Raw genomic sequence first — 12,554 nt, 5'->3', positions numbered from 1 at the left:
ATCATGAAAGAAGATATATCATGCTTTGTGAGGCAACAATTGAATTTCTTATTGAAAACTTTAAAGGTTTTGTTTCTCAGTTAATGGAATGAAGGAATAGGTTTTCTCTCTAATATAAAATTGAGTGTGTCTTTTTTTGGTTCTCATATTAACACAATTATTTAAGCTGCTCAGTTACTAATGATATATTACTATAATTATTGAAAATGTTCAAAATAGGATGCTGATATTCACAATAGTATTAAAAAAAACCCTAACTCCAAGGCCATGAAGAAAAATCCAAATCCAAATAGGCATTACTTCATTTGGTCAATTGCATTTTGCAAAATCATTGAGATCTTTCCAGAGTCAAGAAATTTGACAAAGACATGGTTATAAAAATGGAAGCAAAGAAAAATGTATTAATGACAAACTACTGTTAACACTGCTTATTAAGCTATATAAATGTGTGATCACTAGACTTTCTGTATTACCTGTTTAAGTTTTTTATTTCTATTCTGTTGATCATTGTTCTAACTGTCAAAACAGGAAAAGTAAATTGTAGAACAAGCTGTTACCTATAGAATACAACTGGTCTTTTGTGAAAAGGTAATAATTTGCTTCCATCATTTTTATCTCATTTTTATGTACCTGCTGAAAATTCTTAATATTTATAAATAGGAAGAGAATTGTTAAAATCTGTTACTGTCAGTCAATGATGTTATTATCTTGATATTCTACGGTAGTTATGAGAATAAGGAATTTTAGTTTCTATTCTGACACAAACTTAAAGTGATCTCTTTTAAATCCTGTCAGATAGTTAACTCAAAAGAAACGATCTTATAATAAACAAAATATATTTTAATGAGAAAGATTACTTGCGTTCACGTTGTGATTGTTGTTGCTGGAAATACATCTTTGTTCATCTTTTAGATCCCTTCTTTAGGTAAGAAAATGTTATTGCTCTTCACACCATCTTTATAATGACTGAGGCTATTGTATGACCTCCATGGCCCATGCTTGTTACAGACAAAGAGATTCCCATGTGGCTTGTGTCCAGGAAGTCTCCCAAAGACCTTTGGAACTCCTCCCACTGACCCATCCACATACCTAGCATTTAACCCAATAACTGCCAGACCTTCCAACATAGAGCTGGGCCATAGAGCTATATGGGCCATAGAGCTATATGGGCCAGAACACTGCCCGCTTGGAAATTTATATTTCCACTATTAAAATAGTAAAAACGTAGCATCAAGGCATGCAATACTCATTGTGGTTAACTTGTGACTAAATAGGTAAAAACTTGGTATCAAACATGCATAACTATAAGGTAAACATAAAACATGCACAATTATGAAAAAGGCAAGTGTTACATCAAACAATGCATAAGACAATACATAATTTGAGGTTTAATCTTGTGGTTCAGTCTTCATCAGCAATGGACCAAATCGGTGATCAGCCTGGTACAAGTGTCTTTGAGTCACGACCTGACTCATGTGGCTTCATGATCTGGATCTCAGCTGGGTAAACTAGTTCATCAAGTGGGTGGGCCCGGTGCGCAGGAACCGTGGGCCAATAGTTCTGGTATGCAGTCTTGTCTCCCAATGAGACAAGGTCTTCTTCCTGTGAAGGAAACTGGAACCAAATCTGGAACAGAAAAAACTGGAACCCAAGCTTCTCGGGAATGAGGGGAACTGGATTCACAGGATGCTCAGGAACTGAAAAACCTGGAAAGACATAAACAGCTGGATCTGGAAACTCAGGAATAGCTGGGCTGAAGAATCAAGATCAGGAACATCAGGAAACTCAGGAACAGCTGGAGCTGAAGAATCAGGAACAACAGCTGGGATTGAAGGGTAAGGAACAGCAGCTGGAAGTGAAGAATCAGGAACAACAGCTTGAGCAGAAGACTCAGGATACTCAAGAACCGAAGGGTCTGGAGTCACCGGTGGAGTACTGAAGAGGACTGCTACTGTTGTTGTCAGGGTGAGGACTTCATGTGTGGGTGTCAGTGTATTTAATGACATGGAGTCCATGAAAGGCAGTAAGTCCTTGCAGGCTTCTACAAGGCTAATTCTTGGGGTGCTGAGACAAGTGATCAAGACGATCAAAACTATGCCTAACTTCAGTTGTCTGCGCTTAGACAGGGTTTTGAAGCGGATTGGTTGACGTTTACCGGGTGTCTGAGGTTGAAGGTTGGCACTTTGATCTGAAGCTGGAAGTGCATAACGTTTTGGTCTATGTGGCATCTGTCTATTTGGACAGGCCAAGAGCTGAAGACTTTCTAGCCAGATCAGTTCTGTTATCTGTGTGGCAAGGTTGGGCCACTTTACTTGGTTGACAAAGTTCTTATTTGTTGGCACATGTTGCCATTGTTCAGGGCTTAAGGATGTTTCAATCCTTTTCTCTCTGTTGCTTACATGGACGTAGAAGTGTCCACTTTGTTTGCAGATGTAGCTTGACATCACCTTGCTGTCTGCGTAGAAGGTGGTGGACTGTAGTTCAAGGCACAACGTCTTTGCTGTCAAGTTGGTCAGCTTTACAGCCAATAGCTGTAACCTTGGTACGGTGTGGCCTTCTTGTATTGTTAGTCTCGCTTTTCCTAAGAAGACACTGAGACTGCAGCACTCCCCGCTGTAGACTCTGATGCATCTTATGGTTGCAAACAAGATAACGTAAGTGTGGCTCTCCCCGCTGTAGAGTGAGACGTATCTTAAGGCTGCAGACACCTTCGTAGGCACATCTAAGGAAGCGTACAACTCTTTCTTCTGCACTGGGGCCGGTGAGCTGGAGACATACATGCGCTGCACTTGCATGCTTTGGAGACATTTTGGGAGTATGCTCCATGACTCCCAGTCTTGGGGGCGTTGTTTGTCTTGTTTGTCCTTTATGGACAAAGCTAAATTGTAGTAAGTCTTGCTTGTCTGGAACATGGTTGCTTCCAAAACAGGTTTGGTTGTTACAAACGTGCAATGCTCTAGATGCGGTTGGAACACTGTTGCTACCAAAACAGGTTTGGTTGTCACAAGCATGCAGTGTTGTTCTAGGCACGGTTGAAACACTGTTGCTACCAAAACAGGTTTGGTTGTCACAAGCGTGCAGTGTTGTAGGTGTGGTTTTATGGGGTTCAATGGGGTAATAACGGTGGAAAGATCTTGTGGCACTCCCCACTGTGCAGTTGTTGCCATCAGGTTCAATGTGGCAGCAACGACAGGAGGATCTCGTGACCTAGGTGTCGTGTCATCAACTCTGTGGTTGACCAGCGAATCAGGTCGTTGAGATTCCTCTGTTTGTCTACTCGGTCTTGGGGGGCTTGTGGCTGGCTGAGATGCTTTCACCTGTGCATTCTGGAATTCACTTTGGTTGTCCACGTAGGTCTGTACGCAGCTACGACGCTCTTCATTTTCCAGTTGTTGCCTGTCTGGCAAGAAAGTGGTGTGCTGGAGTATTCTCTGAAGGCCTTCCGCTCTAGCTATTTTGTCTGCCATAACTCTTAGGCATTGAGTAAGTTCAAGTTCTTCTTGGGCGTCCTTTCTTTTGGCCTTCATTTTGGCTGCTATAGCCTTTCGTTTGGCTTCCATTTAGGCTGCTTCGGCTTGTAGCTTGGCCTCTATTTCAGCTTCCTCAAGTTCTATGGCTGCCAACTCCTTCCTTCTCTGCCTCTCCTCTTGTGCCATGTGAAAGACAGCTTCAGCATCTTTAGCATCTATGAGCATTTGTTCGATTTGTGAGATTCGGGAGGTTCGGCTATGACAGGAAGATGCCTTTGAAAGGCGGGAGGCGCCTGTGATATGCGGTTGTTGGGACGGTGTATGTGAATAGCGGGAGACTTTGGACTCGGCTCTGTCGACCAGTCTGCTTTTCTGGCGAGGCTTGGGCTGTGGGGAACCCTGTGAGCTCTCTAGAAACTTCTTGCATTCCTTGTTTAGTGCTTTGAGGTTGTGCATCTTGCTATCGATTCTTGAGTCTCTTAATTGTTCTTGAATGTCCTTGAGTTGCTGTTCAGAGTCCATCCATTGCACATAGGCATCTTCCTTATCTCCTTCCACTGCGTGTACCCGTTCTGGGGAGAGTTTCTCCTTCTGTTCGTGGTAGAGTTTGTATAATCTCTCCCAGCTTCTTTCATGGCGCCTGTGGATGGTGTGCCATTTCTCCATCAGAATGTAAATGCATGGTGTCTGTGGGCTGGTTGATGTATCTCAACTAGGCTGATAGGTTGAACCCCTTCTGCTAGACCAGTAGGATGCTCAGCTATGGCTAGGATAGGTTCAGTGTCCTTCTCAGCTATTTTGAAGAGAATTTGAAGAACTTCTCTCTTTGACCACTAGGGGTCGCTACTTGTAGATCAGCTTCTGAGGTGCTGTCTGTGGGTGGAGATGCCACTGGGTGCGTTCTCCTGTGTTTGTGGGTACTTCAGTGCAGTTCACCCCTTCACCACTAGGGGTCACTTGCTGTGGGTCAGCTACCAGGGTGCTCTGGCTTCGAGGTTCACCCTTTGTCCACTAGAGGGGCTTCTCTGGGTGCGGTTAAAGGCTTGCGTGTAGAGTTTCCTTTAACCACTAGGGGCGTCTGGAGAAAGGCTATCCAAATTCTTCCTATTACCACGTTACTGCTAGTGAGCCACTGAGAGAATATAGAGGTACAAACTCCCACCTGGTCAGTTGCAGGCTGGAACTCCGGGTCATCAGCTGTGATAATAAGCGAAGGCAATTGGCTCTTGCTTCCTGTCTCTCAAGCTGGAACAGCTTAGCCTTCAGCTTGAGTGAGTGAGTGAGTACTTTTGGTAAGTTCACTCTGTGCCCTCTAGGGGGTGTTGAAAAGGCTAGCCAAATTCTTCCTATTACCACGTTACTGCTAGTGAGCCACTGAGAGAATGTAGAGGTACAAACTCCCACCTGGTCAGTTGCAGGCTGGAACTCCGGGTCATCAGCTGTGATAATGAGCGAAGAGACTTGGCTTTGATTTCTTCTGCCTACGTTCTCTCAAGCTGGAACAGCTTAGTGCTCAGCTTGGGTGAGTGAGTGAATGCTTCTGATAAGATCACTCTGTGCCCTCTGGGGGTGTTGGTAGCTTGGGATAACTTTAAGTAGCTTGCACTTTAACTAACAGATTTGCTCTGTTGTGTGCTGAATTAATTGTGGCTGTTGTGACTCAGCTAGAAAAAAAAATTGCATGACCACCAGGGGGTGCTTCTGCGATGATTCCTCCTTATAACATTGGCTGAAATTCCGAGCATACCTAGGGCTGTCACTATGGCAACAGATGAGTTTATTGAAAGGCAATAAACCTTGCTTTTGTCTGAACTTTAGAGGCAGTCATTAAACAGTTCTTTGTTTCAGGCTGCGTGATTCACTGGCAAAGAGGGGAGGGGGAAAAGCCCAAGCTCCTTTTGGTGTTAAAATTCAAACTTTTCATGCAAGAAACAAAGTGTAGATTTTGTTTTTGTTTCTCCCGGCTATAAACATTAATTTGAGAATAGGTCCAAAGTAATTTTGAATCAGATACAAGGCACTTTTCACTTTGAAGGTTAGCTAGCAAGCGAATTAGCATAACAAAACTTCTGAATCACTCCTTAAAAGCTGTCTTTTACACAGACACGCTGGCTTTGTTTTGCAGGCTTTTACAAGCATCAAGAGAATCTTCTTCCTTGAAGGTTTATGCAGAGAAAAGGCTAACCAATTTGATTCTCTTTCTTCAAACTGTTGCAGCTTTGAGGGGAGAATTAAACTTTGCCAATTTACTATTTGCTTTCAAAAGATGGCACAAATTATGAAAACATTTTCTTACTATTCTGACACAAACTTAAAGTGATCTCTTTTAAATCCTGTCAGATAGTTAACTCAAAAGAAACGATCTTATAATAAACAAAATATATTTTAATGAGAAAGATTACTTGCGTTCACATTGTGATTGTTGTTGCTGGAAATACATCTTTGTTCATCTTTTAGATCCCTTCTTTAGGTAAGAAAATGTTATTGCTCTTCACACCATCTTTATAATGACTGAGGCTATTGTATGACCTCCATGGCCCATGCTTGTTACAGACAAAGAGATTCCCATGTGGCTTGTGTCCAGGAAGTCTCCCAAAGACCTTTGGAACTCCTCCCACTGACCCATCCACATACCTAGCATTTAACCCAATAACTGCCAGACCTTCCAACATAGAGCTGGGCCATAGAGCTATATGGGCCATAGAGCTATATGGGCCAGAACAGTTTCCAAACAAGGTAATTGAGAAAATACTAAAACTGTTGTAAGGATGTTTTAATATTTTCTTTATGCTTTTTAGAGATTTGGTCTTGCTGTGACAAGTAATGTAGAATTACCACCTGCTGAACCAGGAATGTACCAATTGGATATTACATTAAGACGAGGTACTAACTTAGCAGCTCGTGATCGAAGAGGTAAGAGTATGCCTCCAAAATGTTCTAATATAGCTAGTTTCCTAAAGACTGAGATGAGTTTGATAAATAGTAATACTGCTATTACATTACTTTATATATTTTGTAATGATAACTTTCCCCTTAACATAAGGATTTTGTTGGTTTTAAAATATTGTTTAGCAACTTATAAAATAGATGGCTAGAACAGATAGTAAATTTGTATCAAACATATTTCTCTTATATCTGGGTTTTTCAAGTTTTAGAAGGCAATGAACTTTTTTCCCTCAGACCTTTTTTTCTGGCCCCAGAATGTAAAGACATATTTTTAAAAACATGAGCAAAAGAATACATATTCACTCTCTGGCTTGGTCCTAGATTCGGAACCATGCGTTGGTAACTGGACTGTAATCCCAGCTAAAGGGCAGAAGAATCAGTACTGTCTGCCAGTTAATTGTTGAATATGTTCAAGTAATTGTTTTGCGACTAGATGCATACACACTTTTGATGATGTGTTGGTATCTATTGTGTTGGAATATGTTATATTTCGATAGTTGAATATAGGTCAGATTTGTGATAAATGGAGATTAGAAACAGGATAGTTTACCACTGAAGCAATCATTTCGTTTTAGATCACTGTGTGCTCTGCTTTGTCAGTTTAATACCAATTGTTATTGGTAATACTGTGAGTCTTCAAATGAATATGGGAAGAATAGAATCAAAGAGACAAAATATGAGAAGAATTTTTAGGCAGCATTTGGCTGGCTGTTATAATTGAAAAACTGGAATATGAATCGTAAAATGTGTAGAGACTCATAATTAGCATTCTTGTGTTCTTTTGAAGTTTCTGGATGTCATTGAGAGTTTATACAAATGAAAAGTCAGATTATATATGTAATAATAAATAAGTCATTTAAGCAAAATTATTCTGCAAGTTATGTGATAAATTATGATTAAATTATGAATCAGCACTCTAATTCACCCATTTCTAATGAATAAAATTTGTTGTTTCAATCTGTAGTCTTGTGAATTGGTTGTCGGAGAAGATCAGGACATATAATGATGAAGAAGCTAAAATTTTGCTCAGTAACATTGTCAGAATGATAGTTCTGAGAATCATAAATGATTCCATGTATTACATTGAGTACTATATATACAAACTTAGAATTATTAATAGAAGAAATTAAGAAAATTATAGCAATATGTTTTCATTAAGCAAGGTTAATAATCAGTAATATGATTTCTCTTGAAGAATGAATTCTACAACAAAATGCTATAAAGACCATTTTAAAACTGAAAGTAAGGTTACAAACTAGTGAATATTTTAACTCTATACAAAATGTAGATTTGTTGTTTCAAAAACTTTATCTAAAAATTATTTCAACAGAATACAGCAAGATAGTGGTCATATAAATACCTTGGACAGAAGTGATGTAGTCTAAATAGTTTCTCAAAATAATTGACCTGTTATTTGTTTATTTCTTTTCTGTATTTCATAGAAATTGGTACGTAAGGTGGCAGAGCATTTGATTCCTATGTATTGAAGATAAAGTTCAGTAACTATGCCATCAGTGGAAGTATACAAATGGTGTAGGCAAAGCTGAAGAAAAAATAGTTGGTGCTGCTTATAATGCTTCAGGGTTCTTACAGAACAATAATTATTCCCATTATTTATCTTATTCATTGATTTGACACACAACACATACAATAAATAATATTGTTGTAAATAATATTGTGGTGGTAAGTGAAGGATTACCTGTGTGCAACCTAACCAATTATCCTTGATTTGCACAAGGATTTCAAATTCTCTCACTCGTCTTAACCTTCCTCCTTCATTCTTAAGATCAAATTTTATTCTTAACATTCCTCCTTCATTCTTAAGATCAAATTTTATTCTTCCAGCAATATGTAAATACATCAACCATGGTATATTTCAGCTTATGCTGAATAATTCTTGCTAATGTGTTTAATCCATGATTTATGGACAGCAGTTAACAGGACTAGGTCTAATATTGACTATAGGATTGTGTTTTATAAACCCATGATTTGTGTAGGTTTGTAACTGAGCCTCAAAAGAAAGATTTTTGCTGTCATACTGCCACCATGTGCTCAGCAAGGACTTTGCTGTTATAATTGCTTTCAGCCTTTTTTAAATAGCGAGACTAAAAAATACTTAAAATATCAATTTTTAAATAAAGTAATAATTGTCATATTAGAATATAGGATAAAAAAGCCTTAAATATTTCAATAAATATTAGAAATCTGCTTGAAACATTGTTTACTCAGACAACTTTGCTTGAAACATTGTTTACTCAGACTTGGCATATTTGTGTTTTTAATTAAAATGGAAATGAATGAAATATGTTAAACACAGGTTATATTTGTTATGGACAAACTTATTCAGCTTTATATTTACATGGCATGATACATTTAATAGTAAATATTGATTAAATCACATCAGTGTAATTTTGTTTCTAAATTTCATTTGCCTTCTAAATTATGCATTCAAATATATGTCTATACACTTTTGCTCATGTGCACATTTTATTGCAGGATTAAATGTTGTAATTGGCTATTTAAATTCTATGATAAATTCTGACAATATTTCAAAGAGTGTATTGAGATACTTTTCATGTAAAGTTATTCAGAGATCACGGGATAATTTAACAGATGGTGAATAAACACACAGTTTTAAATTCAATGTAGAACAAATTCAAATATTAAACTACTGCTTCCATGTTTTTTTATTATTTGATCTGGAATTTATCTCAAATATTTGTTTGTTTCTGTTGCATAATGTTTACAATCTTTTTAGTTATTGAGAAAGAGGTTAATAAAGGTATTTCCAGTGTTGACTTTGTTTTTACTTAACCTGATTATACACTGGAAGATAATTTTGCCTTGTCATTGCCTGATGAAATATTACAAATATATAAATTGTATTTATGGAATGATTTTGAATAAATGAAAATGCATTCCATGTTGCTCTTATTCACAGTAGTATGTATTATGCATGCAGTACTTACTTTAAAGTAAAATAGAAATAAAAACTCTTCTGAATGTCATCTTTACAACCATGAAAAACTATTTAATACAAAACAATAGATTTTTTATTCTAGGAATTGCATATTTTGCTTTAAGAATTAATATATGAGGTCTTACTTTATTCTCTTTGTCAGGAGTATTTTTAAGTGCTAATTTTAAAGAAACTATATAAAAGCAATGATATAGTTTCATGATCTACCATATATAGAACCTACATATATAACAAAGCAAGGAAAAATAATAAATAAATAATATACATATGGTAACAACCAACATTAGAATTACGAAATCTTGAGTTTCAAATAAAATAAATGTATAGAATTCATCCAATCTCACTCTTATTTTAATCTTTTAAAAACATTTGTTACTCCAGTCATCTAAAAAGGGAAAACTAGCTGCTTATTTTTGTTATATTTTAAATTTATGAGCTCCCAAGAACATCTAGTTTTCATATATAACCTTAACTTTTGCTTCAGGAACAAGTGATCCATATGTCAAGTTTAAACTTGGTGGAAAAGAAATCTTTAGAAGTAAAACAATCAGTAAGAATCTTAATCCAGTTTGGGAGGAAAGAACTTCCGTTTTTATTGAACACTTAAGAGAACAACTGTATATAAAGGTAAGTCACATCCAGTTCTCCTTAAAAATAGCAATAATAGGACATCTTACAAATCTCAGAGCTTAATCTTAACAGAAATATTGTTAAAGGACACAGTACAACATCCTTATTAAAATTGTAATATTCATCAAAATATTCCAGCACACAACAAAATAAAGTCTTCATAACTTTGATTATTGTTTGGGAAATTATCCAAGCCAGAAAAAGAAATAGTAAAATAGAACTTTACACGTGTATTTTATAAAAATGAGTACATGAACTTTGCGACCAGTTAGTTTGCAGTATCATCTAATAATTGCATGCCTCATGTATCTATTTGTGTAAACATTGAGTTGTTAAGTTTATTAAATCTGTTTTTATTAATAAAAGTGTTATTTGTTCATCTTAGGTTTTTGATTATGATTTTGGACTTCAAGATGATTTTATGGGGTCAGCTTTTTTGGACCTGAATTCCCTAGAACAAAATAGGTATCATTTTATGAAACTCATTGAATTTCATGATGTATTTCTTTCTATTTCAATGTGACTAGGGATACAGAGAAAGAAAGAAAAAAGAAGTTGAATGCTATACTACCAATACTAGTTAAAATAAATGTACTAGAGTTGAATTATCACAAATTTATGAAAAGAGAAGTAGGAAGCCTTGTCCTACCTTTCCCTCCTTATCTACTTTTCTTTCTGTTTTATATCTTTTAAACTACTTTGGAAGCATTTCAAACTGGAAGGGTATAATGTTTGAACTTAGATGATCAGCTATAGTGGGGTCTCCATATTTGTGATGGTATATGTCCATCATATTCTTGTCCAAATGGCCCCAGATATTTTCTACATGAACACTGACAGAGATAGAGGAAACAGGCGATTGTGGGGAGTTGAAGTGGAGGTAGTCCCTTAGCTTGGAACAACAAGGCTTGGGGCTGGGAAGGACCAAGCTGGGAATGGCTTTGATCATGTTGGGTCCTTGGCTAATGACCAGTAGAATTCAATTAACAGAATTGCTGGGATTGCCATTGTTAAGCAATGAGTCACATAATGTCGTGCTTTGTGACCGCATCAGTGACATAAATTCTGGTCCCAGTTGCCATTGTAACTCAACAACTACCTGTAATATTTACATTGCTTTTACTAAATATGAAAACATATCCAAGTTTTTATTAAAAGTTTGTACAGAACAAAGTTTCTTATCCAGGATAATGTGAACATTGTGTTCCTGTCATTTTAAGATGTCAGACAGTCCTTGGTATATATTAAGAGCCTTATCCATAAGTTTACAAAAATCCCTGGACTTGGTTCTTGCTTTACATTCCTCATTGTTTATTTGATGAAGGTGATAGAAAGCAAAACATAACTCATGAGTTCTTAAACTCTTTGTCCTGAGGTAGGCAGTCTGTAGAAGCATGATTTTAGTGTTTTCATTTTTCTATTGACCTGTTTTTCTAGGTCTGTTGATGTTATATTGAGTCTGAAGGACTCACATTATCCAGACCAAGATCTTGGGACTATATTGTTAAACGTGTTGCTGACCCCAAAAGAGCAGCAGAGGGAAGGGGTAAGTCTGTGCTAAATGTCATATAAGCAAAATGTCTAAGTTTCTAACTGGCCTATAAATGTCTCAACTTGTATCTGTCAGAGAAGATAATTAAAAAAGAGTATTTTTTTTCTGTGTATATAAATATATGCATTTGAACACCACACATCTACATTCTAAACATTTACAACTAGTGATGAGCTTTTGTGATGGATTTGACTACAACATAATTGTAATGAGATGTTGATAGAACAGAATATATACTTAATATAGAATGTATTTCATACAAATTTTGTCAATTTTGTCAAATTTGTCCAAGTCAAATTTAGGATTTTGCTTCAATGTCAACTTACAATGAAACTTGCCATTAAAGAAACAAATACTGAACAATTTGAGAAAAAGAATGAAATGCCTCACCATTTTTTGAATGTACTGTAACATTCCAAAAAAAAGAGGCCATAAGCAATAATTGCTTTATTAAGAATTGATAGCAACCTAATCTCATGCTTGGAATAAAAAAAAAATAACACCAAATTTTCCTTGTTCAAGTATTCGTAAGTAAGTACCTTTAAACTGGTATGTCAGAAAAACATTGTTTGAAAATATGAGTCCAACTATTCTTTTCCTAGTTAATATTATTTAATATTTTTATTACTTCTCCAGGAGAGAGAACTAACAAAAGTCTGAGGCACTGCCCAGAAAAATTTCCAAAAGTTATTACCGAATTAAAATCTGTAATATAACAGAAATAGGGGAAATTAAATATGTAACTGAGTTACATTTAAATGGAATCAGATTTCTACTCTGCTTCACTCACAGTTTTTTCTAATGAATCATGAAATACTAAGCAGCAGCCCCTCATCTAGATTCAAGGCAATTCTGTCTACTATTCTGTTCCACTCCCACAATCATAAAGGTACAGGATTAATTAGGATGAGAGATAATGAGTAGCTCCAAGCCACCTACTGAGGCTATGTACTTGAATGTGGAGTCTGGGTCATCC

At 36.6% G+C, this 12,554-nt stretch overlaps 1 protein-coding gene across 4 annotated transcripts in view; it reads left to right on the top strand.

The window, feature by feature from the left end:
• Window positions 1-12,554, top strand: part of MCTP1 (multiple C2 and transmembrane domain containing 1) — a 123,880-nt gene that overhangs the window by 25,213 nt on the left and 86,113 nt on the right. For all 4 annotated transcript variants that reach the window (XM_039342518.1, XM_039342517.1, XM_039342519.1 and 1 more), the window contains exons 2-5: window positions 6,269-6,383; window positions 9,881-10,023; window positions 10,412-10,491; window positions 11,464-11,572. In XM_039342518.1, coding sequence (XP_039198452.1) covers window positions 6,269-6,383; window positions 9,881-10,023; window positions 10,412-10,491; window positions 11,464-11,572 — 447 coding nt within the window. The remainder of the gene's footprint in view (window positions 1-6,268; window positions 6,384-9,880; window positions 10,024-10,411; window positions 10,492-11,463; window positions 11,573-12,554) is intronic.

This window comes from Crotalus tigris, unplaced genomic scaffold, assembly GCF_016545835.1.
Source record: "Crotalus tigris isolate CLP2741 ecotype Arizona unplaced genomic scaffold, ASM1654583v1 scf7180000017794.702064, whole genome shotgun sequence".
NCBI lineage: Eukaryota > Metazoa > Chordata > Lepidosauria > Squamata > Viperidae > Crotalus > Crotalus tigris.
This window is presented reverse-complemented; position numbering and strand designations above follow the sequence as displayed.